Source organism: Melozone crissalis, unplaced genomic scaffold (assembly GCF_028551555.1).
Source record: "Melozone crissalis strain CALT ecotype California unplaced genomic scaffold, PUWL_Pcris_2 ptg000041l_1, whole genome shotgun sequence".
In the NCBI taxonomy this organism is placed as follows: Eukaryota; Metazoa; Chordata; class Aves; order Passeriformes; family Passerellidae; genus Melozone; species Melozone crissalis.
Genome location: NW_026535819.1, coordinates 11,408,988 through 11,432,478, shown reverse-complemented (window position 1 = coordinate 11,432,478; position 23,491 = coordinate 11,408,988). Strand labels below are relative to the sequence as shown.

Below are 23,491 nucleotides of genomic sequence, written 5' to 3'. Positions count from 1 at the left end.
TCCTGTGGTGATGTTCAGGGCCTGTCTATGTATGTCATATGGTGAAGGCACTTCTGGTTCCTGAAGCTGAAACACTGCTCTAAGAACCTGGGCAGCTCCCAGAATTCAGGCTGAGTTTCCTCTTCTAAGAAATTCAGCTGCAGCTGAATCAGAGCTGGACGTCCATCAAGAGCAGACAATTGACCTAGTCAAGACTCGGAGTCTGACATGGAAAAACCCCACATGCCCCACTGTGTGCATGGGATTTGAGACAGTACCATTACCTTGTAGTTATGGATCCGGATGGGCAATCTGGGACTAGCCAGTGACAGGTGAGCACTGCAGAGAGGAGCTGTGGGCACATGGTCACCTCTGTTGCAGGGGAAGGGGACACCCCAGAGGCCACCCAGCTGTGGGACTCAGCTCTGGCCTGTTCAGGTAGGTATGAAAAGCCGTGCTGCTATGGTGGAAGGGACATGGGGACTGGCTGGGCTCAGGAAACAGCAACAGCTGTACCCTCAAACTTAGACCAGACCGGTCTGCACCTGCAGTCTCAGAGCAATCCAAGTACTGACTGTGACTGCCATCACCACAGAGGGACCAGAGCTCTCTGCTCCAACATGCACTGCAGAGGTTGCCTCAGGTTGACATTCACCACCTGCTCTGCCCTTCACCTCGTCCACAACAAGTGCATTCGGCTCTCAACTTTTATTGTACCCCAAGTGCAATGTGCAGAGGCCATGGGGCAGGCAGCAATCCCTGAGGTGCCTCCACCATGCTGTCTCTGGCAGGATCAAGTCCTCAGAGTTTTCCAGAAGGATCACCAAGCCCACCACCCTCACAGGCAGCATAGGCAGTGTCAGGTTGGGCAGACAGGAAGGGGTGAAGTGGGACATGGGCACGGCAGGCTATGCTCTGCTGGCTACTCCACCACGTCACCGTACCTGTTCCTCCTCACCAGTGTTGCAGCGCCGTCCCTTTCTTCTGCACTAGGGAGGTTTTCTGCAACAAGAAAGTACAAGTTCCCTGGACCTCCAACTACCCTGGTGGGTTTGCCAAACATGGGCAAAGAACCACAGAGCCTTGGTGAAGCACGTAAAGCCTCTTCAAGTTGGCCTAGCTTTGGAAGCTCAAGGTATGTATGGGAGAAATCAGCAAGCACTAATGAGAATTGTCCAGCAGTTGCTGTCTTGATGCCCCTCCAATTCCGTCCACCCTACTGGGCAGCAAATCCCTCCACACCTCAGTTGCTCTCTCCATCCCTTACCTTCTCCTTCCTCTTCCAGCAAATGAGCCATTTGTGCTGGCTTTTGTGAATACCCAAAGCAGGCAGGGCAGAAGGCAGCAGCAAGTGCACCCAGCCCACATCACCAGCCCTGCTCAGGAACCCACTGTGCCAGGTGCACAGAGGGACAGGGGAGACATGAAACTAGGTAAGGAGCTCCACCTGCCATGGGTGCTCCTGCTCCCACCCCTTGGCTGTAGAGTGCCAGTGTGGGACTTATATAATGAGATTTTGGCAATGACACGGTCACCAGCTAAATTATAAGACAGCAAAGTAATTATTGCAGCAGGGGAGAACCAGGCACAACAAGCTCAGGCAAAGCAGTAGGAAGATATGACTGTACCTGCGGGTTGAGACAATCCACCAGTCACGGCGAACTCTTGTGGGGACTTGCCTGTCTCCAGATAAATCCAGAAGTTGGAGCATTTCTGCGTCTCAGCTCTGGTTACCACGTAGCTTCCGAGGGACCCTGCAGCTGGGGCAGCCGAGGTACTCCTGGGAGTGCCAGCAGCACCTGCTGCCCCGAACCCTCCTGAGCCCTGGGGACCGGGGCACTGGGAGGTGGCTGGAGCCAGAGACGAGCCCCCATAACAGTGGCAAACACCACTCTGTACCGCTCGGGCTGGGTGCTTACCCGCAGCCAACAGTAGGCTCCACTGCAGGCTGTACGGCAGCTTCTGCCGCGCCATCTTCTGCACCGCGAAGGCGGCCCCGCTGCCTGCCGAGACCGAGGCCGGGGTTACCGGACACGGCCGGGACGGGATCCCCACTGCCCCCGCGGAGCGGCCAAGGACAGCCCGGGGGATGCCGGGGTGGCTGGACCGGCCCGTACCTGCCAAGAAGGTGCCGATGCCCTTCATGAAGGCGTGAGACTGGCAAGCCGCGTACTGCTGCAGCGCCTGCGGGGAGGCATCAGCGGAGGGCCGGAGGCCCACCCGGCCCCCTCAGTCCCGACCCCCCCGCACCCCCAGGCCCCCCAGCCCGTCCCCCGCGGGGCGCACCGGGTGCCTGGCGGCCACATCGTCCTCCACCCGCCGCACGCCCAGGTTCACCATGGCGAGGCTGCCGGGCCCGGCCCGGGGCAGGACCCGCCCCTGCCACCCACCCCTTCCGCCGCGGCCATGGCGGAACCGGCGGGGCCCTTTCATGTGCTCCGAACCGGGACAGGCCGGTTCCTCTGCTACTGCGGACCCGACGGCGCCGTCTAGTGAGAGCGGGGCGGGAGAAGGAGCAGGTGGGGGGCGGGCAGGGATCGAGCAGCCCTGGCCTGAGCTGCTTCCTCCTGCAGTGTGACCGACGCGATGGAGGTCTGGGCCGGGGAGCTCGGTGGCTGCCCGGCGTTCGGCTTTGTATGTACCGGGGGGAACAGGGGGAGGCGGGAGAGCCCGGGGCTGAGACCGGGGTGCCGGAGGGGCAGGGAGGGATCTGCACCCAGGCTAGGCCGTGTTGGACGCGCTCTCCTCCTCCTCTCCCTCTGCAGCGGTGCCCGCCGGAGCAGCACGGCGCGATGCTTAGGTGGGTGCCGGCGCCCTGGGACCTCCCTCGCTACGGGCACCCTCTCCCCCGGGCTCCCCCCACCCCAGGCCCACCTCGCCCGGAGCCCCTCTCTCTCCTGCTCCCCTTACCCTCGCTCCTCGCAGGGCCGCCCTGGATCACGGAGCCGCCGCGCTGAGCCTGGGCCCGGGTTCGGCCACGCTGCGGCTGCCGGAGGAGCCGCAGTGCCCGGCCCTGGCCCTCGCCCAGCTGCCCGCCGCCGAGGCGCGCAGCCAGCTGCAGGCGCTGCTCTTCGGCATGGCCGGCTGCATCGAGAGCCTGGAGAGGCGCCTGGAAGGTGCGTGGTGGGTTTAGATGAGGGGAGGGCTAGCAGCTCCCGCCACCTTCATGGGATCGTCACCCCCACCTAAAGTGCCCGAAGTGCCCCAGTTCAGCCGCAGCAGGAGAGGGCTTCAGCCCAGGTGGTTTCTTCTCACCGGTCCCAGTAGATCGGCGGAAGAATTGCTGCCCGTCACTTCCCTGTTGGGGCTAGGCCGGGAGGACACAGTGCTCTGTCACTGTGTGGAAACACAGCCCTTGTTCTCATGGCCAGCACCACACTAGCATCCTGAATGTCAGGGTCGCCTTATAGATATTTTTATCTGAGGGGTCTGGAAAGATTTTGGAGCAGCAGCAGTCTGGATGGAAGTGCTGAGAGGAGAATGGGGCTCAGTTTGGCTGTGGAGGGAGCTCACTGAGGGAGGCTTGAATTGCTGCATGCGGAATTAGGGGGCGTTGTCACAAGCTTTGGCTCTGGCTCCTGTCTCAGTAGCAGTGGAGACGTTAGCATCTTCCTGCAGCCCCGAGAAGAACGCTGCCTGGAGCCAGCAGCTCTTCCTGCCAGGTAGGCACTGCCAGGGGCACCTGCCCTGCTCCTGCAGTCTTTTGTCTTCTCCCTCCTGGAGGCTGCTGGTCCTGTATCCACGTGCTCTCCAGGACACTCTGAGTGCCCTCAGCTCTGGCTGCCACCTGTTGTCCTGGTGCTCTTCCAGGCAGAGCAGGGGCAGGGCTTAGTGTGGTGGCTCTCAGAGTGTCTGGGATGCTCAGGTCAAAGGCTGGGCATTGCCAGCCTCAGAAGGAGGGCAGGCTTTCCTTTGCTTCCAGACTGGAGGCTGTGTGGATCCATGGCTCCTTTTGGGAGAGGAGGCCAAGTCTGGCCCTTTCTTGCCTCTGTGGCTGCTGGTCCTGCCAGGCTGGGCTCCCGGAGGCTCCTCCCAGCCGTGGAGGGACCGGCAGGGCAGCCAGAGCTCCTGGGTAACCTGTAATCTGTGTCCTGCCTGTTCCTCACCGAGGCAGACCCCAGCCCCAGGAAGAGTAAGGCTTCTGGCTCAGCTTTGCCAGGCAAAAGGAAGGTACCGGGGGAGTCTCTCATTAACCCTGGTTTCAAAAGGTCAGTGCTGGGGCTGGATGCTGCTTGCTGGGCACCCTGTGGGCTCTGCTCCGAAGTTATGTGACAGCAGGGCTTGGGGCTTGTGACTGATGTTTCCTCCCTCTCCTTCCAGCAAGAAGGCACCATCTGGAGTGAATTTCGAGGACTCCTGATGAGTGCTGTCCTGTGCCCTGATGACAGCCCTATGGACCCCTGTGTCTGAGCGGGGAGGTGTCCCTGTTGTTCTGGACCTGCTGAGCTCCTCAACCCAGGGAGACAACAGAGGCAGCAGTACCTGGCAGCCAGCCCTCAGCTTTCCCCTTTGGGGGGAACAGATGGAGCAGAGGGGACACCAGCATGGTGGGTTTATCCCCTGCAGCTCTTCCCTGCTGGCAGGGACCAGCTCCTGACCTCACTTACCACGAACTGGTGGAGTGTGGATGGAGCTTTGATACCATGGAAAGGAAAGATCACCTGTGCTTTGCTTCTTGCCAGTAAAGGTGTTTTTAGCCAGCTGCTCTCTCTGAGTGCATCTGTCCATTCTGCCTCTCCCTTTTCAGGAAGCCTTGGGCCTGTTTCAGCTGAACCCAGATGTCTGAGCCTCAGAGAAGTTCCCTTCCCTGCCAGCTTTTTGCAAGTAGGCTGACAGGTGTGTGGTTAGGACTTTGTCAACCCCTCTGGAGAGCTGGGAGGATGGGCTCTGCCTTGCTGGGCACTGGCAGAGGATGAGGATGTCAGTACAAAGCCTTGTGAGGGAGAAGCTGCTGGGGTGGTCACTCCAGACTCACACTGGTCTTACTTGCAAAGCTTTTATTGATTTCCAGGAACTCTGAAGCTTAACTTGTGCTTTCCCTGCTTCACAACCCCCAAGTCTGTTGAGAGCTTCCTAATAGTGAGTTCTGGGGGGAACTGACCTGTGTCCATTACCTGTGCTATCCCCCTCCAGCTCCCTTCATAGGTCTCTATGGCTGTGCCAGGTCCTCTTACCTGGTGCAGGTGTGAGGGCACCCTGTGGTGCCTGCTGCCCAGGTGGGTGACACAGTCTGCCTGCCTGTGCAAGTGGCTGCAGGGCAGCTTGCTGTCCCCAACTCTGCCCCTGCCCTCAGCTGGGCACAGCTATGGCACCGATGGTGCCCATGGCCGTGCCCATTTGCCCTCATCCTGATGCTCGAGGGGCTACAGAGCTTGTCCTGGTTGTGAGGAAGGGTGGGTGGCGCAAGAGGGGCTGAGTGCGCTGCAGATTGCTGCCAGCACCTGTGTGCCAGTGGAGGGAATTTGGGTGCGAGTGGCAGAGCTTTCCTGAGCCCTGCAGGCAGGGGCAGGGTGGGCGCTGACCTCCTGCCGGACCCCTCAGGTACTTGGCACCCATCAGGGCACGTGCCCGGCTCACTGCGGTGCCCGGACCACGGAACGATAGGCCTGGATGATCTCCTGGCTATTGGGGCAGGTGTATTTGAACTCCTTGGTTTCGCTGGCACTGTTGAGGTACCGCCACACGCCCCGCAAGTCCTTGGGGATCCCAAAGCGGCGGTAGTGCTGGCACACAACCTGTGGGTACAAACGGGGGAGACTTGCCTGACACTGTGCCAAGGAGGCCTCTACCACCAGGGCAGGCACCAGCCGGGAAGAGTGGCAGGGAGCCAGGGACATTCATGGTACTGCACAGTGGAGGGCCAGCACTCGGGGTGCAGAGAGGAGTGGGATCTGTGGGAGGGCATGGTGCTGGGCAGGGCTCCCAGGGAGAGGAATGCTGGAGGGCACAGAACTGAGAGCAACTGGGAAAGGAGCAGGGGCTTGCTGTAGGTACCAAGAGGAAAGTGAGGGCATAGAGATGTCAGGGAAAGGAGAAGGGCATGGTGTTGGGATGCCCGTGGCTTACCTGAACAATGTTGAGCTTTGGCAGCAGGTTGCAGTCAGCCAGTGTGAGGTGGTCTCCATCAAGGAAATGGCGCTGGGAGACCCGGAGGTGGGGGTCCTGGGCCAGCTCGTGCTCCAGAGGGGCACTCAGGTACTCATCCAGCTTCAGCAAGGCCCGCAGCAGGCTCCGCTGCAGCGCTGCAGGGAGGGTGGCCAGGTCACAGTACAGCCCTGCTCTGCTGTGGCCTCCTGCCAGCCCAGCCCAGCCCAGGTGTCCAGGCAGCACCTGTCAGCCTCTTCCCACCTGGCTCAGGGTGGCACCTGCCTCTGCCCTCCCACAGAGGCCTGGCATAGCCCGTATAGAGAGGGCAGTGCCTGGACAGACCTGACTGTGGACTCAGTGGGGGGACTGGGAAAGCTCAGTGTGACCAGGCTAAGCTTTGGGCTGTGGTACCCGAGAGGTTGCATGGGGTGCTCCCCCACCCGGTCCTCACCCTCGTCCTGGGCAGGTACCGGGTTCTTGATGAAGGCAGAGAATTTGTGGAAAATGTCATTCCCAGCCAGGCTTGACTCCGGGTACTGTGGGACCAGACTGGGGCACCTGCGGAGATATGGGCACAGCTGAGGCAGGTACCAGAGGCTGACAGGCTCATGTACTGTCAGCCCCCTCATCCCTCAGCTTGTCCTGCCCTTCTCTAGGGGGCCCCTTCCTCCTCTCAAGGCAGCACCAGCCACTGACAGGGGGGGGCTCAGCTGGTCCTCCAGGAACTCCTCAATGGTGATGGTGTCGGTCTTGGGCTCGCCGTTGTAGAGGAGGACGGGCAGCTGGGCACCTGGAGCGAAGTCCTTCAGCACGTCCAGTGCCCTGTGGGAGACGGGTAAACCACTGATGGCTGGCACGTCCAGGGTTCTGCAGGGCACTATGTGTGTGTGTGTTCATACTGTGCACGCGTCCTGAGCAAAGGGAGTTCTGGTGGGCTGGTGCACAAGGTGGTGCCCTCGGGCCCCTCCTGCCACAGTGTGTGGCCAAGGAAATACCTGCCAACCTCCCCCAAGCACCAGTGGTCACCTGGGGAGGTACAAAAAGCTCCATGCATCCCATAATGCCCCACCCTTCACATCCCTTCCCAGAGTGTTGGGGACCTACCAACCTCCCACCCTACACATGATCCTGGCCCCAGGGCTGGCACCCCTTGGGAGAGGGCCACCACTCACCTCTTCACGTCCACAGTGGTGAGGGTGAAGGGCACCCCTTTGAGCAGCAGCACCATGAAGAGCCGCTGGCAGAAGGGGCAGTGCCCTACGCTCTCCCCGTCCTCGCTTGCCTGTGGGCACAGAAGGAGAGCTCAGCTGCCCTTTCGCCCTGGCATGGTCTCAGTGGGGTCTGTCCCAGGGGGTACAGGGTGAAGATGATAGGGCAAATGCCCCAGCCCAGCCTGGCAAGCTGTGCTGCTGTCCATGGCACCTGCCATGCATGGTAAGGCGCCAGCTCCTGGCCCCTGCCTGCTCGCTGAGCCTCAGTGCCACACCCCAGAGCAGCCACATGGCACAGCAAGTGCTGGCCCTGGCACCCTCTGGGGACAAGGACATCCAGGCTGCGACAGCCTCACAGTGTCAGCAGGACGAGGACTTGAGAGCAGGTGTGGCAGCAGGGGTGGCAGTAGCAGAGGACAGTCCAGCAGCAGAAATGTGCCAGCGGAAGGTAACAGAGATACCGGTGGCCCTGTCAACCCCAGCCACAATCCCATGTGAATTCTGCCCTGGCCTGCACAGCCAGACAGACTGCCCTAGCCAGGTGGTGGCAGGGAAGGGCCTGGCAGGTGCAGGCAGATGCTGTGGTGCTGGCCTGCTGGGCCCTGTTTTCAGGGGGAACCTGGTCCAACCTCCCCAGGTTTAGCACCCACAGCCCCTGTGCCTCCAGGGCAGGAAGCGGCAAGCAGCGTGCCCTGGAAAAGAGCCCAAGCTGCCTGCTGCCTGTTCTGCTGCCTATCCCCCCCACCTGCCTGCTGTCCCCTTCCTGCCCCACTGTCTGTTGTCAGCCCCACTGCCTACCCAGTGCCTGACCCGCTGCCCGCTATCTGCCCCCCTGCCTGCCCAGTGCCCACATCTGGGCGCTGCAGTGGACAGGGGCAGCCCAGCCACCCCACCACAGCACTGCCAGAGTTGGTTGCCAGAGCTACCAGCGGCCTGGGGCACTGACCTGAGGACCCCCCTCACCTTGATGAAGAGCTGGATTTGGGGTTTTTCGGCCATGCTGCGCGGCGGCTGCTGCTGTACTGCTGTACTCCGAGTGCCACAGCTGAAACCACGGCCCCTCCCAGCCCACATTCCTCCTCAGGGTGCACCCGCTCCCACCCACGCCTGGCCCCATGGCACAGGCAGGGCGCCCTGCTGTGGGGCCCTGCCACCGTGGCTGCTGCCAACCCCAGGCTGGTAATGCAGCTGGTGGCATTGCCAGCTGCTGCCACTCCTGCCTGTACCCCCAACCACCCCACAGTGCTTGAATGACGACAAGCACTAGGCACAGACCTGTGTTGTGCCCCAGCACACGCTGCCCAAAGCAGGATCCTGAACCCCCACCCTGGGCACAGCCACTCTCCTCCTCAGCCCAGGCCCTCCCAGGTACCCAGCCCTGCCATTCCCCCCATGCCCAACTACACAGCCTCAATGGATTCAGTTATTATTTTTTATTTAAAACGGTCATTATTTTCACATTTCATCTTCTTTTTGTTTGGTAGCAATATACAGGCAGCTCCAAGATGTCCCCACCCCCAGGGGCCCCACGCCCGCGGCTGAGCATGGCACTGGCGCCATGCCCGCGGCTGGTGGCCAAGGACGTGGAGGGGGAGGCAAGGCTGGAAGCGGGGCCAAACTCAATCAAGTGAACAGTGTTAAGGCAGCAGCCACCCCTGCCCTGGGGTGCTACCTTCCTGCTCCACCCTTGGACTGACTAGCACAGCGACTGTGCCTGGGCAGGTCAGCCACTGTGGCCACCCAGGCTGTGTGGGCACCTCCACCGACCCTCAGAAGCCATGCAAATGATGGCATGGTGGCAGGGGGAAGACTGGGTGGACAGGGAAGACACTGTGACTGGGTGCCAGTGCTCTTCTGGAACCTGGAACAAGAGCGTAGTGTGGCAGGTATGGGGCAAGGATAAAGCCCAGAGCATAACAGCACTGCCCACTCTGGGGTGCTCCAGGGTGCCACCAAGGTGACAGCTGGGGACTCAGAGATGACACTATCCCCTCTCCCTGATGGCAAACGGCAAACTTTGAGCTGGCTTGTCCCCCAGCATCCCCTGGGGAAGGCAGAGTGTGGCAAGCATAGGAGCAGGGGCACATTGATGGGGGCTGCACCCCTGTGCCCTCCAACCCATCCTAGATCCAGCCAGTTTCCCATATGCCATTTAAAAAAATGGTCTGAAAAATCTGAAAATAGAGCTTCTTCTCCCAGTTTTCCCCCTATCGAAAATACTGTATATTGTATCACAATCCATAGCAGGTGGTATATGGGCCTGATAGGACCAGGGGGCATGGGGACAGTTGAGGTCAGGCCCTGCTCCTGTGCCCAAGGGGGGCCAGAGCCAGTCTCTCTCCACCTCCCATAGCAACCAGCTGAGGTGCCTGGTGCTCCTCAGGGCCTCCAGCCAAGCCTGTGCCAGGAAGGCAGAAAGGGCATCGGAGCACAGGGCAGACAGACCATGGCTGCTCCCCAGGAAGGTGCAGAGCCACCCTGGGGGGTTGCCAAAGACTGTGGCACCCGGCGGGGGGGGGCAGGTCAGCATCACACGCCCACCTCTGGGCACAGCTGCAACTTGTTGAGAGCTGCAGGCGCCAGCCATGGTCCCTGTGGGTGACAAGGCAGCAGGACCCTCTGCAAAAAGGAGGAGCACTGCTGACTAAGGGGGTGCCCACTGCTGGCCAGTGACACTGCCAGTCCCACTACTGCAGTCCATCCTTCCCTCCCCACCACCCCAGGCACCACTGCCAGGCTGCTGGCACCCACCGCGACTGTCCTGACCTCGTACCTTAAGGCCACTCCACCACCAGCTTCCAAAGCCAAGCTGGGGTGCTGCAACCCCTCTCCCAGTACCACCAGTGACCCAACAATAAGAACCTAGTGCAGCTGGTTCCCGTACAGGGCTGGACACTGAGGAACAAGTGTCAGGACAAAAGTGAAGTGGAAAGGGACACAGCAGAAAGGTGGCAGGGCTGCAGCAATGCCCTGTGATAGGGGAAGCAAGTGGTGAGGGCAGGCAGGAGGCAGGATCAGAGACTTGAGGGTGGGTGACATGACTAGGGGCAGAGGGGAGAAACAGCTGGTGCCAGCATGTGAAATACCCTGTGAAATACCCCTCTACGCTGCCACATGCCTCTGCAACAGCACTGCTGCCTGGGGACGAAGCCAGTGCCCAAGGCCAGGCAGGGCCAGGGCGAACAGACCCCAGGGTGGGCAGGATGTACCAGTGAGGCCAAGACTCCCAGTGACATCCCGCTGGTGACAGAAATCAGTTATGGGTGAAGGACCAGAGCACCTGCCCAGTGGTGCCCAGGGCAGCATCAGCCAGGGGGATGTGGATGCAGCCATCCTTCTTCTAGCTCCATGGGGCCAGGCCTGGGGAGGTACCTACAGCCAAAGGTCCCCAGAGTGAGTGCAACAGGAGTGTCCAAAGGCACTGCTCACAGGCCTGTGTGTCCGCCCCAAAGTGAGTGGGGCTGGCAGTGCTGGCAGCAAGCCATGTCCTTTCCTTCAGAGTCTCCATCCATGGCATGTTGAGGACTATGCCCCCAGCACCATGTGGTGATGCTGCTCCAGAGCTGAAGGGGGAAATAGCCACCCCAGTGGTGGCTTCCAAGGTCCATCCAGGCATTGCCGTACCCACTGTGTCCTCCCTGGCATGTGGCTCCAGCTGTGGCAACTCCACTCCACGGGGCAAAGGGAGGGGAGAGGCCAAAAGGGTTTGGTGGCTTGACAACACAGCTGTCCCTGGGGTCTCAGCACAGCGTGTCCGTGTTGAAGGAGAGCTGAGCCTGGGCAGGGAGACAGGCAGGGCTCAGGGGCTGCCCACTTAGCCAGCATACCCAGGGCATCAGAGTCTGGCACAGGCAGCAGAGCAGGGAGCCCCCACCCCTCCCAGGCCCAGCCACTCCATTTTGTCACCTCTGTGGTGTCACAGCACTGAGTCCCAGGGCCTGTGATACAGACACAGGTGGGACCAGGAACACCCAGATCTGGGGACAACCTCTCACCCTCTCCTCCTCAAAGCTGATGAGGCCTTCGTCATCAGTCTCCAGGTCCTCCTGCTCCTCCACCACGAGGGCCCGCAGCTCAGTGGGGGCGGGGCGGGGGCGCAGCAGGCTCAGCACACGCTCCAGGGGTGACTGCAGGACACAGCTGGGGCTGGTCTCCTGCTGCTCCAGGTTGTCACTTTGCTTCTTGGCAAAATTCACAAACACCTGAGGAGAAAGGGGCAGGAGACTCAGGTATTTGCAAGCACCTCCATCCCACGCTTGCCAGGTCAGGACCCAGGGCATCCTGCTGTGTGGTGGCCGTCACCATACTCCCCATCTAGCTCCAACCCCTGCCCCAAAGGCAAATCCTGCCTGGCATGTTGGCACTCCCTGGGGAGAAGCATCCAGCTGCCCATGCTGTCCCCAGTCTTACATTGTCCAGTGTGGTTTGGCTGACAGAGTAGTCTTCAATGCCCAGCACATCTACCACCTGCTCCATCTTGCTGAAGACCTGTGCCAGTGAGATCTGGTCTGACTTCAGCTGGTACTGGGCCTTGGTGTGATGACGCTCCTGGGAGGTGATCACAGAGGGGACACTGAGCCCTCACTCCCTGACTCCCTCCCATCACCTGATGGAGGATGAAGGCTGCTTCTGCCCTGAAGTGGGGGCTGGCAGGGCACAGCGTGGCCACCGTGGGCAGCTCACCTTGAGGACAGCCTCAGGGAAGTTACGGTTGAAGAACCTCACCACCTCCTTGACATTGAGGCTGGACTTGGTGCGCACTGTGATCATGTAGCCATCACCAAACCTGCACAGGAACAAGGCACCGAATGAGGACCTGTCCTCTCATCTGCTCCCCCATGACCCTATGGAAGGGTACCATGCTCTCAGGCAGCCACTACTGGACACCAGGTCAGCGGCAGGGCACTTCAGTGACGCTATTCCTGCCCACCTCTAAAGCAGCACCCACACAGAGGGCTGGTATCTTGTCACAGATGCCACACTGTCACCCAACGATGGGGATCCAGCCCTCTCCTGCCCAGTGGAACACACAGGCTGCTGGGCCCCATGCAGGCATTCTGAGCTCTTGCCAGGCTCTTACCTGTTCTTCAGGTGCTGAATGCTGCCAAGACACTTGAGCCGCCCGTTCACCATGATGGCCAGGCGGGTGCAGAGGGCCTCGCACTCCTCCATGCTGGGGTGACAAGGGAGGGTTCAGAGGAGGGCATTGGAGAACAGTGCCAGGGCTGTGGTGGGGGTAGGTGGAGAGCTGGGCCTCCCAGGCCATCACCCAAGTGCAGTGGCCCCACCACCAGGGATGAGAGAAGGCAACAGAGGGTGTGTCCCAGGCTCCCCTTGCTCCTCATGCCAGGGACTGGGGAGCCAAATGCTGGGGAGCCCTCTCCCTCCCACACAGCACCCCAGGTGCTTGGAGGCATCATGAGCACAAAACCCCTCTGGACCTGTGAGACGTGAGCACCACGGAGCGACCCGTTTTGATGACATCCAGGATGAGGTTCCAGAGGAAGCGCCGTGCCTTGGGGTCCATCCCTGTGGTTGGTTCATCCTGGGGGATAGGCAGCACCCTCAGACATGCGAGCCTTGGGACGGACCCTGCCACTCCCTTCCTGTCCTGAGTCCAGCTCAGGCCACCATCCCACACTCCAGGAGATGCATGGTGTGTAGTGAAGAAAGGGGTTGGGCACCTCCCACCTGGAGTAATTTTTCTACCCTCAGAGCGCACCAAGAAGATGAAGGCTGGGTATCCAATGAGCGCAATGGCTGTGGATAGCTTCCTCTTGTTGCCCCCACTGTAGGTGCTGGCAGGCTTGTCTGCATACTTGGTCAACTCCAGCTTCTTCAGTGCCCATTTGACCACCTGCAAGGCACGGGGGACTGCTGTCATCCTGCCAAGGCCACAGGGCTGGCAGAACAGGCAGGGGTTGGGCTCCCTGGCACATCAGCTGCTGAGGGGACTACTAGCCAAGTGCCAATCAGGGAAGCCCCACGGCAGCCCCTGGCACAGCCATGAGCACTGGTGGGGACCTGCAAGTGCATGTGCCTGGCCCTGGCAGCCCACGTGGGCACACTGCTAGGGTGGCACTGCCACGAGAGCAGCAGCATTGGCTCAGGCTGCCACTGCTGTCCAGTGAGATGCCATCCCTGCGGCACAGCACCAGCCCTCGGATGCTGCCAACTGCTTGCCCAGAGCCCTACCCGCTCCTCATCCTTCCAGGGGATGCCACGCAGGCGGGTGTAGAGCTCCAGGTGCTCCTGGGCTGTCAGCTCATCAAAGAGCGCGTCGAACTGGGGGCAGTAGCCCAAGCTCTGCTGGACCTGCAGGAGCTCCTTCAGGATGCTGTGGGAGAGGATTGAGCGTTTGTGGGAAGAAAGAATTCTTGTGAGGACTGCTGCTGAGCCCCCTTTCACATGCCTTTACACTGGAGCATCTTCCCCCAAGTAAAACCCCACTGGGCAGCCTCAGCACAGGGCCACTGTCTCTTGACCCACATCCCAGGCAGATGATCACCCAGGAGGACACAAAGTTGCCGAGTCCCACTGGGACACACAAGCTCACTCACGCTGCTTTACCCTGGAAGCTTTCCAAGCAGACCTCATCCCATCCCCAGGAAAGCAGGCAGCCCCCAGGCCCACTTTACCTGTGTCCGTTAATGAAGGCCTCTCCACCTGTGGTGCTCTCATCCCCTGTCAGCATCTTGAATGTTGTGGTCTTGCCTGCACCGTTGACACCCAGCAACCCAAAGCACTCCCCAGGGCGCACACCCACACACAGCCGGTCCACAGCCAGGATGCGCCCAATCTTGCGGGACTTGTACACCTGGCAGGGAAGGGGATGGGGACTCAGCACGCCAGAAGCCATCTGGACCCATTGCCCCACCCACATCCCTGGGCTGGGCTGGTCCCTGGAGTCTCCTTGCAGCCTGATGCAGCCCCCACCTTTGTGAGGTTCTCAATCTTTAGCATGTCATTGTCGGCGTCACCACGCAGGACCCGGTGCCTCTCATTGGCCACATCAATGTCATCCTCAATGGGTTTGGTGGAGACGGGCAGGCGCCTGTGGGAGGGAGCAGAGGCAGGGGGGAACGTGGGACCAGGAGCTGCACCCCTGACAGGACCAGGCAGCTCCCACTCAACACTGCCAGAAAGGCAGCCTGAAGCTCAAGGGTCCCAACGGCAAATCTTTACCCCAACATCCCTGCCCTGTGCCACACTCACTGGGGCTTCCGGAAGAAATTGTACTGGCACATGATGGTGATGAAGAAGCCAACAAAGCCTTCAATTGTCATGGCAACAAGCCCCCGTGTCACGATGTCCCATTCGAAGGGTGATTTCATTTTATCAAACTGCCCTGAATAGGAGGAAGAGCATAGAGCAGCTGGGGACACCTTCCCATGGAGACAGCTTGGTTGTCCCTCCTGCGTTGACCTATGACAATGACACCGCTTCCATGCTCACCCACCACAGCTGCCTGGGCTGATCATAACACAATGCCCTCTCAGAGCATGGGTGCTGTGAAAATCATCTGGCAAATTTTCAACCTCATTGGGATGAATCAACCCAGCTGAGAGTGGAATCAGAGGGATTTGTCAAACCCTGACCCAAAACTGTCCCTCACAATGCCAGCAGCACCCGGATTATGTACAGAAGCTGCTCAAAAAACAGAGAGCAGGGAAGCTTCTGAGGCCAGGATGAAGCTGTAAGTGGCAAAAGGCTTATGTTGGTTGGGCAGTGCAGACCCAAAGAAACCCTGTCTATAAGGAGAACCCCTGCAGCCTCTATCCCTCCTGTCACAGCACAGACCCACCATGGCCCACCACAGCTACACTATGCTGCCAATGAGATCCACCACAGCCTTGCCATGGCCCACCACAGGCAGTGTGCAGCAGCAGCAGAACTACACACCTCTGTCAGGGCTCACACTGTCTTCTCCCCATGGGGCTGCTATTTGGGATGGCCCAAGGAACCACTTTCAGAAATGCTGGCACCATGCCACAGCTGAGCCTCAGCTGTGTCTTCTTCTGTGCCCCATCTAATCCACCCCCTTGGCTTTTTGCTCCAGGTTGCTCTGGGCCTTGGGACACCCCCATGGGGCAGGCAGAGGGGATGTGCCGGCATCAGGGTCCCCTCCAGCTCCACATGCCCTGGCACAAGGGAAGGAGAGAATAAGAGGCCATACCAATCTTGGCATAGTACTCATTGATGTATTCATTGTAGGCCATCTCCATCAGGCCATGGCCCAGGTTGTAGTTAGGGAACACGAGGAAGCAGCTCTTCAGGTAGCTGTTCACCAACTTCAGGTCCTGTGGGGACAGCAGAGAGAACACAACCATCCACCAACCCCAAGTGAGTGGTAGGAGCAGGAACCCCAAGATCCAGCCCAGTCAGGTCTCATGGCTGATCCTGCTGGAAACTGAAACCTCCTGAGGTCCCTCCTGGCCTGAGCTGCCACACAAACAGAATGGCAGCATCTCCCTTCCTGGTGGCAGAGCTGTGAATGCCGTACCTTGTCATGCTCAAAGAGCTGCAGCAGAAACGTGGCGACAGTGGCTGTGATGCCAATGAAGAGATTGATGACAATGAGGAAGACATAAGCCGAGCTGGGCACCTCAAACCAGAAGGAGGCTGGGTACATGATAGGGGTGATGGACCAGCTGGGGAGGTGAGAAGAAGCAGCACACGTCAGTATGGCAGCAGAGGGGCCCCCAGCCTTGGCACTGCCCATCTCCATCCTGCTGTTCCCAGGCTCTCCCATGCCAGCCCTCACAGCCACTGCACTCCAACCAGCTATGGGGGCTGCAGAATATCACAGAATGGTTTGGATTGGAAAGGACCTTTCAAGGACATCTAATCCAGTCCCTGGCCATGGGCAGGGACACCTTCCACTAGTGCTCCAAGCTGTCCAACCTGGCCTTGAACATTTCCATGAATGGGGCAGCCATTGGACTTCTCTGGGCAATCTGTGCCAAGGCCTCACTGATCCCATCATTAAAAATTTCTTCTTAATATCTGGTCTAAATGGCTGTCTTTTAGTTTAAAACCACCACCCCATAAGACTCTGGAGGCATCCCTGGTGCCTCCTGACTACCGCCCTCTGAGCAACATACCCATAGAGCAGGAAGAGGGACAGGACAGCAGGGAAGTTGGTGGGAGAGGTATATGCTGGGAGGTCAAACACGAACAGGATGATGATGCAGCACGTGGCTGGCACCAGGTAGTTTAGCTGGAGAAGACAGAAACATCTGTGACTGCCCACTCCCTGGCACAGCCCCGGAGGCCAGGCCAGTGGGGCCACGTGTCCCACTTACCATGTCCCACATGTAGTTGGCCAACCAGTAGATGACAGGGTCACAGCCACTCACAAACTGCAGGTGTTTGGCCTTGGTGGCCTTTTCGGCCACCAGGAATACCACAAAGCTGGCTGGGACGAAGGACATGGCCACAATAATGAAGATGGCAATCACCACATCTGTGCCTTGCAGGCTGGATGGGGAGCAAGGAGAATATGGACTCCATTACCCTCAGTTGCCTGGGAAGGGCCACCCACCCTGGTGTGGGACAGTCACTGTGCACAGATCAGGGCATGGCACATGGATTCCCACATCACAGCCACCCTGTCTCTCCCCACCATGCAGCCTGTGAAGCAGAAGCCTCCGTCTTCCCATGCAACCACCAGTAAAAAGCCCCCTACCTCCCATGGGACAGCCACCCTCCCTCAGACCCTCTCCTTGGACCTACAGGTAATCCAGGGACAGGCTGGCACTCGTTTTGTTCATGGGGTGATTTGTGACTGTGATGCCTGCAACGACCAAGAAGAAACATGGAAGCATGAAAACTGGCTTGGGACACAGAGCCTTGTCCCACATCTGCCTGGTCCTGGCTCTGAGCAGGATGGGCTTCCAACCTGAAGCTCAATAGGAGCTGGGCTCTCTGAAGCAACTCAGCACCTCAGTGCCAAGCCCTTCCCTCACTGGAGAGCACCCCTAGACATGTCACAAGTCCAGGCACTTCCAGGCAGCACTTTGGGACAGTCCAGCCCAGGCCTGGCAAAGAGCTCGCCCCAGCTCTCATATCTCAGAGCTGAGGTGTGTGAACCCCTGTTCCAGCTGGACACTAGCCTGCTTGGCCCAAGGTGGACACTGCACTTTGGAGCCTGGTTGGACTATACCCTAATGCTGTTCCTGACATGCTCCTGCCCTCAAGCACCTGCAGATCCTCACCATAGGCAGCAGGGTTGCCCTTGCTCTTGGGCAGGTTGGCTCTCAGGATGGCGTTGTTGAGGGCATTGAGGTAAGTGGGCATGCTGTGGTAGCCCTTGTTGTTGTAGAAGACCTGGAGGAGGAGAGAAGAACAGTGGGACATGGCAAGAGAGCTGGGCCCAAACATGTACTGGGAGAGAAGGATACGATGGGATGGACAGCCACCCACGGGGCAAGCATCCTGTGCTCCAGGCTGTAGGGAGAACAGGCCATTGCTGACTGTGCTGGGCCACAGCTGCCGACCATTCCCCTGTGGCCGGAGCCTCCTGAAGCACTTGGGGAGATGCAGAAGAGCAGTCCCAGGGGTTCCTGCTGCCCCCTTTCCTCCCCACCTATCTGCCCTGCCCTGAGGTGCAGTGCTGTCCCACCTGGGCTGTTCTCCGCACAGCAATCTTGCGCACTGTGGCCGGAGCCCTGGCTCCGAAGGAGGCCGGGATGGATTTCTGGACGTTTCCAAATGTGAGTGCCCCATACCTGTGGGACAAGGCACTGCTGAGGAAGCTGCAACTGGCTGCCCCCCACCTCCAGGGGTGGAACCATGCTTGAGCATGTTGCTGAATCCAGCCAGCACCCTGGGGCAGGTGTCCCCAGACCCCTGGTTCTCATCCCTGCTCTGTGGTGTAGGACAGACCCTCCCGGCCTCCCCTCTTGCCTGTGCAGCCGGAAGCGGTCCGAGGTGTAGAGGAGATACTCAGAGACGTTGCGCCCTGTGATGTCTGTCAGGATGTCCCCTGTCACCACCTTCATCTGTGGGGGATGGCCCCCCACGCCACTAGGGCAGGAGAAGCCAGTCCCCTGCATGGAGCATGTGCACTTGATGGGCTCATGGATGATGTGGGGCAGGGCAGGGGCTGAGGTCACGGTCCCTGAGGAGCAGAAGGGGGGGCTCACAGCCAGGCTCCTGCCTGCCCCAGCTGCTGGGGACAGCATGAGGGTGGGGTGGTTGGGCAGGCAGGGTCCTGGTGACCAAGAGATGAATGTACAAAAAGCTTTGGGGGGACACAGATTCAGAGATGGGCCATGAGGCAAGGGTGGAGAAAGAAAGGGCTGGGGACCACACTCAGCAAAGCTGCCACAAGGCTGGCCATGGGGCTTTGCGACAGCGTCACCATCCAAGGGGCTCTACTGGCATGGCTGGGGCTCAATGGGGACAGCGTTCCAGGGTCAAAGCCACAAGATCTGCCCAACAGAGCTCTGCTGTGTGGCCAGGACAGACTAACAGGTACTCCCAGAGGTCCCTGGAGCCACTTCTGTGAGGAGAGGCATTGTCTCCCCGCTGGAGACAAATCCCAGACACAAGAGCACCCAGCATAGGTAATACCTTTAAGAGCGGAGAAAGTTGTGGAGTTCCAGGCATGGAGCAGGTCCTCATCCACTGACATGGGGTAGTCAGAGGGAGCCGGGGATGGAGGTGGTGGCACAAAGTTGGAAAGTGGAAGGCCCTGGGTGAAGGAGTCGATGCACATGGCATCGAAGTACTTGGCTGCCAGCATTTTAGACTCATTGCTATTGAGGTTGAGGGTCTGCATGGGTTGGTCCAGCGTGTTGTTAAAGGGTGTCTTGAGCACGCAGGTGGCCCCCACACCAGAAGGAAGATGGAAAGTGTTCACCAGCTGCTGAGGGCTGGCATCAGGAGACAGCCTAATGCTGCAGAAGCAAGGAGTAGGAAACAGATCTCAGCACCACGGCTATCTTCTTCTGGGACCTCCCTGAGGCCTTGGCACTGATCATGGGCACACACAGCCTATGCCTCACATGACTGAGCTGCTAATCACAGTGTCAGGGCTCACACATCTCCCAGAGACACGCTGTCCAGGACAGAGATTGTCTTCTATCAGGGGACATGGCACCAGCCAGACTCTGCTCCAGGCCTGAGCCAGCCCTGGCACTAGGCCTTCTGTGGGCTGCCCTCCCCATTTGCCCCCCTTACAGTCCCATGGAGGGGCCTTGGGCACAGGGTGCTGGTCACCAGCAGTGCAGCTCTCACCGGTACTCACGCCGCTCCTCATTGGCGTAAGGAATGAAGTTACCCTTGGGCTGAGTGTAGTTGTGATATTGGGATGGCGAGAGGATGAGGGGAGGCAGGTCACCTGTGGGGACAAGGACAGGAACCTGCTCGTACCCACAGCAGCACTGCACACAGGGAGACTGTCCTGGCCTTGTCCTCCTGCAGCCAGTGGCCACACTGGAAGAGGCAGAACAGGTCGCCCAGCATGCAGGTAGGTAGGTGGCTTGCATGCACCTATTTCGGGCACAGAGAGCGCCACAGTCATGGCCACGCAGACGAAAAAGGCGGGCAGCAGGATCTGCGAGAAGAGGGCCTTGGTGTTGCGCTTGGCACAGTGGAAGCGTTTGACGATCAGCCCATGGAACTGGCGCAGCTTCAGCCACGAGCCTTCCAGCTTGAAGCTTCCCCGACCTGCCAGGTCACGATCCTCTGCTTCCACCTCTGCTTCTTGCTCTGGGACAGAGGGGGACATCAGCCCTCTGGCACAGTTACTCCCACACCTGCCTGGGCTCCCAGGAAGCTGAGCCAGATACCCAGCCCAGCTCAACCGCCCCAAGGGTAAGAGCAGCACCCAACCCCAAGTCTGCCACCAAGCCACAGCAGCAGTGCAGTCAGGAGCATGGTATCTGGCTGGCAGGTTCCTCTTGGCCCCAAAAGGAAAATTTAGACAATAGTTTTAAAAAAAACAACCTAATTTGGTGCTTTTTTCTAGGACTCCTCCGTTTTCCCATCAGCTCTGCCAGCTGGTGGGGGGTCAGCACACACAGGAACAAGGGACAAGACACAGGTGGGAGTCCCAGTGAGACATTGGGAGCTCTGTCCCAGCACTATCCCACCTCTGCCTCCCACAGCCCTGGTGGAAGGAAGAGGTGGCACATCCCTAAATTAGTCACATGAGTTGTGAGATAACCCAGAACAGGATCTCTGACTACAGCAATAACTTCGAGGCACCTGATTGCACCCTCTCTATCCAGCAATCCCACCATCCACGCGGGGAGAGCCTTGCAGCTGGGGCAGGGTATGACTGGTGAAGCCATCACCTGGAAGGTGATTCTGTGCCCAAGGACCAAGAGGAGAAACCCAACTGGTGACAGGTGGGAAGAGGCCATGTTAGTGGGGCAAGTCTGCAAGGTGGCACTGGAGACCCACAGGAGGCAGAGGCAGAGCCAACACTGGCTGCGCTCACTGGCTTCACGCCTTGGCATAAGACCGTCATGGCACACCCTACCAGCATGGGGTGCAAACTCATGGAAAGAGCCTGTTCCCAGCCCTCCCACCCAGGCTGTGGCTCTCTGGTTGCTGTGTTGCTGGATGCCCCATCAGCCCCCTCCCCGTGGGCTCTTGTCCCAGCAGTCACAGCCACCCATCTCAGTCACAACCAGATACCCTGAGGGACCGGGTCAGCTTTGCCCACCCGGGGCGAACCCTCCGCATCCCAGCTAAGTGCCACCCCCGGCCCCTGCCACTGGCCAGGCACCAGCAGCACCAACCTTGCAGACTGATGTTATCGGGGTCCTGCCGGTTATCGAACAGGGGCACGTAATCCCCAAAGAATTCAGAATAAGCCCCACCTTCATCGCCACGCACGGAGCCCACCGAGGACGCTGAGCGCAGGGATGCTTGCGACTGCGCCAGCTTGGAGCAGGTCACCAGGTTGCTGAGCTCCACCTCAGGTTTCTCTGGCATGGGTGCTTCGGCCAGGGACTCCCCATTGGCTTCAGACTTTGGGCCCAGCTCAGAGGCAGGTGGTTGCAGGGCATCCTTGGAGTCCTTCATGTCTGGAAGAAAAAATGTGGGTTGCCACCAGCCACGCTACTCTACGCTGCAGCACAGCACCGACTGGGGATGGATTGTACCACAGAATCGCAGATTGGTTTGGGTTGGAAGGGACCCCATCTCATTCCAGCCCCTTGCCAAGTGCAGGGAGACCTGTCACTAGACCAAGTTGCTCCAAGCCCCATCCAACCTGGCCTTGAACACTTCCAGGGATGGTGCACCCATAGCTCCTCTGCATGACCTGTGCCAGGGCCTCACCACCCTCACAGGGGAGAATTTCCTTCTAACATCTAATCTAAACTTCTCTTTTAGTTTAAAACCATTCCCCCCTTGTTTTAACACTATCTGTCCATTTAAAATCCCTCTCTGATTTTTTCAAGCCCCCTTTAGGCACTAGAAGGTGCCATAAGGTCTCCCTGGAGCCTTCTCTTCTCCTGGTCAACACCTGCAGCTCTTCCAGCCTGGCTCCATGGCAGAGGTGTGCCAGCCCTCAGAGCATCTCCAGTATCCATGTTGTCCTCTGGAGACCTGTGCTGAGGACACCAGAGCTAGCCACTAGTCCAGGTGAGAGTAAAGCCAGAGTGGAGCAGAGGCTGGCTGCCTTTGGCCAAGATAGGCTCTGCTGGAAATCTCTCCTCCACCTGGGACAGGAGATTCCTGCAGCCACCAAGCCCAGCAAGATCACAGAGCCCCTCACTAGCCCCGCAGTACCTTGGGCCCCCCCAAACACCCGTACCCACGTCACTGTTCTCCAGAGACTGATCCTCCTCAGACACCTTCAGGAAGACCTCCTCCAGCGTGGTGTCCATCAACCCAAAACTGGTGAGGTCTAGCTCTTCCAGGCTCTGCTCCAAGTGCTGTGGGAGCAAAGTGCTGTGTGAGGAGGGCAGATGTCCACAGTGCCACAGCCCTGTGCCTGCCGACTCTGCCAGCCCCTGCACGTACCTGGAAGAGCCTCTCAAAGCAGCCCTTCTTGACAGCCTCACTGGGCAGGATGTAGGAGAGCTCTGTGTTGGTGTCTGAGATGAGGAGGCAGGAGGCCACATACTTCTTGATGAACTGGGAGACACGAGGCTCAGAGCAGGGGCTGACAGAGGAGTGGCTCAGGGGGCTGTGGCCTGCCTCTGAAGCAGAAAGACAGTACCCATCAGTCAGCTCACACCTGGCCTCCCTCTAAGACCCCCCACATCTCCCCTACTCCCCAGTGCCATAGGACCTTCCCTGTCACCCTGACTGGCCTGGGGACGGTCTTCTGCAATGTGGCCCACACTGGACATCTCAACGCACAGGGCAACCCACAGGCTCAACAGAACCAGCACCTGGAGAAAAATGCCACTGCTGTGTAAGGTCTGGCCAAGGACTCAGTTGGGAAAAACTAAGGCTGAGCAATGGGGCCTCCTACACCCCTGCCCCATCCCTTCTGCCCTCCATGTGGCCTAAGGAGACTCAGGATGGGAGCACTTGGGTGTTGACCTCTCCTTTCCTAGGCTGAAGAAGGCGGGTGCCATCTACTCCTTTAACAAAGGGTCCCACTGCTCCCCAGACCTGTGCCATTCCTGGTGTCCGACTGCTTCTTCACCACTGTCAACTTGTAGCCATCACCATAGGTGCTCTTGAGGAACAATGGAGAACCACAGCACTTGAGCTTGCCATGGGAGATGATGGCAATGCGGTCCCCCAGCAGGTCAGCCTCATCCATGTGGTGTGTGGAGAGCAATATGGTCCTCCCTGACGGCAGCACAAAGCCTCAGCACAGGGGCCATGGCTGCCACAGAGGAGCATGCTAGGCTCTGCCCAGCTCTGCTCACCTGGCTTGTACTTGAGGATGAGGTCCCAGATGGCCCGTCGGGCATATGGGTCCACACCAGCTGTGGGCTCATCCAAGATAACAGCTCGCGACCCACCCACAAAGGCAATGGCCACTGACAGCTTCCTCTTCATGCCACCCGAGAGAGTCTGCACCTGGCAGTGCCGTTTATTGGAAAGTTCCAGGTCCTCAATCATCCTGGGGAGAGGGCAGAAGCACCAGGAATGCTGTGGGGGCTGTGCTGGTGCCCAGTGCCTGTGGGGGGTATGTGCTCTTCCCCACATGGTATCTGCAGCCTTCAGCTGCTGGGACTGCCCAGCTGCAGTCAGGCTATGGGAATCTTCTGCTCGCTTCCACAGCCTGACAC

General features: G+C 59.3%; 4 protein-coding genes across 12 annotated transcripts in view; 1 reads left to right on the top strand and 3 right to left on the bottom strand.

The window, feature by feature from the left end:
• Positions 1–672: 672 nt before the first annotated feature.
• On the bottom strand, positions 673–2,557 carry TMEM141 (transmembrane protein 141). 3 transcript variants are annotated; one of them, XM_054284075.1, is made up of 5 exons: positions 2,266–2,557; positions 2,097–2,163; positions 1,899–1,982; positions 1,608–1,778; positions 673–981 (listed from the first exon to the last, which is right to left on the bottom strand). In XM_054284075.1, exons 1-5 carry the CDS (start codon positions 2,410–2,412, stop codon positions 902–904), a joined length of 549 nt encoding a protein of 182 aa, XP_054140050.1. In that variant the 5' UTR covers positions 2,413–2,557; the 3' UTR covers positions 673–901. The 3 variants fall into 3 exon arrangements, with proteins under 3 accessions (XP_054140050.1, XP_054140051.1, XP_054140052.1); XM_054284076.1 differs by having other exon boundaries at positions 1,608–1,739; XM_054284077.1 differs by having other exon boundaries at positions 1,608–1,781; positions 2,266–2,412.
• PAXX (PAXX non-homologous end joining factor) lies at positions 2,386–4,683 on the top strand. Of its 4 annotated transcripts, XM_054284072.1 has the most exons (7): positions 2,386–2,471; positions 2,553–2,613; positions 2,745–2,779; positions 2,905–3,095; positions 3,570–3,641; positions 4,094–4,187; positions 4,300–4,683. In XM_054284072.1, exons 1-7 carry the CDS (start codon positions 2,386–2,388, stop codon positions 4,337–4,339), a joined length of 579 nt encoding a protein of 192 aa, XP_054140047.1. In that variant the 3' UTR covers positions 4,340–4,683. The 4 variants fall into 4 exon arrangements, with proteins under 4 accessions (XP_054140047.1, XP_054140049.1, XP_054140045.1 ...); XM_054284074.1 differs by lacking the exon at positions 4,094–4,187; XM_054284070.1 differs by having other exon boundaries at positions 4,094–4,683.
• On the bottom strand, positions 3,102–8,351 carry CLIC3 (chloride intracellular channel 3). 2 transcript variants are annotated; one of them, XM_054284069.1, is made up of 7 exons: positions 8,241–8,276; positions 7,239–7,348; positions 6,763–6,888; positions 6,518–6,624; positions 6,046–6,221; positions 5,565–5,714; positions 3,102–3,465 (listed from the first exon to the last, which is right to left on the bottom strand). In XM_054284069.1, exons 1-7 carry the CDS (start codon positions 8,274–8,276, stop codon positions 3,373–3,375), a joined length of 798 nt encoding a protein of 265 aa, XP_054140044.1. In that variant the 3' UTR covers positions 3,102–3,372. The 2 variants fall into 2 exon arrangements, with proteins under 2 accessions (XP_054140044.1, XP_054140043.1); XM_054284068.1 differs by lacking the exon at positions 3,102–3,465 and having other exon boundaries at positions 5,553–5,714; positions 8,241–8,351.
• A 350-nt stretch (positions 8,352–8,701) lies between these two features.
• The window catches only part of ABCA2 (ATP binding cassette subfamily A member 2), a 34,350-nt gene continuing 19,560 nt past the window's right edge, over positions 8,702–23,491 (bottom strand). For 2 of the 3 annotated variants that reach the window (XM_054284515.1, XM_054284516.1), the window contains exons 23-49: positions 23,126–23,322; positions 22,863–23,045; positions 22,263–22,441; positions 22,054–22,174; positions 21,032–21,319; positions 19,776–19,994; positions 19,521–19,623; positions 18,855–19,180; positions 18,186–18,399; positions 17,902–18,007; positions 17,495–17,606; positions 17,013–17,073; positions 16,583–16,757; positions 16,382–16,497; positions 15,781–15,928; positions 15,454–15,577; positions 14,493–14,625; positions 14,214–14,331; positions 13,916–14,094; positions 13,473–13,614; positions 13,000–13,134; positions 12,719–12,822; positions 12,358–12,450; positions 11,961–12,063; positions 11,688–11,825; positions 11,273–11,479; positions 8,702–11,053 (exon numbers count right to left, since the gene is read on the bottom strand). In XM_054284515.1, coding sequence (XP_054140490.1) covers positions 11,018–11,053; positions 11,273–11,479; positions 11,688–11,825; positions 11,961–12,063; positions 12,358–12,450; positions 12,719–12,822; positions 13,000–13,134; positions 13,473–13,614; positions 13,916–14,094; positions 14,214–14,331; positions 14,493–14,625; positions 15,454–15,577; positions 15,781–15,928; positions 16,382–16,497; positions 16,583–16,757; positions 17,013–17,073; positions 17,495–17,606; positions 17,902–18,007; positions 18,186–18,399; positions 18,855–19,180; positions 19,521–19,623; positions 19,776–19,994; positions 21,032–21,319; positions 22,054–22,174; positions 22,263–22,441; positions 22,863–23,045; positions 23,126–23,322 — 4,060 coding nt within the window. In that variant the 3' untranslated portion in view covers positions 8,702–11,017. The remainder of the gene's footprint in view (positions 11,054–11,272; positions 11,480–11,687; positions 11,826–11,960; positions 12,064–12,357; positions 12,451–12,718; positions 12,823–12,999; positions 13,135–13,472; positions 13,615–13,915; positions 14,095–14,213; positions 14,332–14,492; positions 14,626–15,453; positions 15,578–15,780; positions 15,929–16,381; positions 16,498–16,582; positions 16,758–17,012; positions 17,074–17,494; positions 17,607–17,901; positions 18,008–18,185; positions 18,400–18,854; positions 19,181–19,520; positions 19,624–19,775; positions 19,995–21,031; positions 21,320–22,053; positions 22,175–22,262; positions 22,442–22,862; positions 23,046–23,125; positions 23,323–23,491) is intronic. The other variant, XM_054284517.1, reaches the window with a different exon arrangement.

Bases quoted from the DNA above. Each gene is read 5' to 3' on its own strand.
- PAXX (XM_054284070.1), top strand. From the start codon at position 2,386: ATGGCGGAACCGGCGGGGCCCTTTCATGTGCTCCGAACCGGGACAGGC. The intron at 2,472-2,552 runs GTGAGAGCGGGG...TTCCTCCTGCAG, and splicing joins GGACCCGACGGCGCCGTCTA to TGTGACCGACGCGATGGAGG. The intron at 3,642-4,093 runs GTAGGCACTGCC...TCACCGAGGCAG, and splicing joins CCAGCAGCTCTTCCTGCCAG to ACCCCAGCCCCAGGAAGAGT.
- TMEM141 (XM_054284077.1), bottom strand. From the start codon at position 2,412: ATGAAAGGGCCCCGCCGGTTCCGCCATGGCCGCGGCGGAAGGGGTGGG. The intron at 2,164-2,265 runs GTGCGCCCCGCG...GCCTCCCCGCAG, and splicing joins ATGTGGCCGCCAGGCACCCG to GCGCTGCAGCAGTACGCGGC. The intron at 1,782-1,898 runs GTAAGCACCCAG...GGTTCGGGGCAG, and splicing joins GAGCCTACTGTTGGCTGCGG to CAGGTGCTGCTGGCACTCCC.
- CLIC3 (XM_054284069.1), bottom strand. From the start codon at position 8,276: ATGGCCGAAAAACCCCAAATCCAGCTCTTCATCAAG. The intron at 6,889-7,238 runs GTGAGTGGTGGC...CGTCTCCCACAG, and splicing joins ACCACTGTGGACGTGAAGAG to GGCACTGGACGTGCTGAAGG. The intron at 5,715-6,045 runs GTAAGCCACGGG...TTGTACCCACAG, and splicing joins CAAAGCTCAACATTGTTCAG to GTTGTGTGCCAGCACTACCG.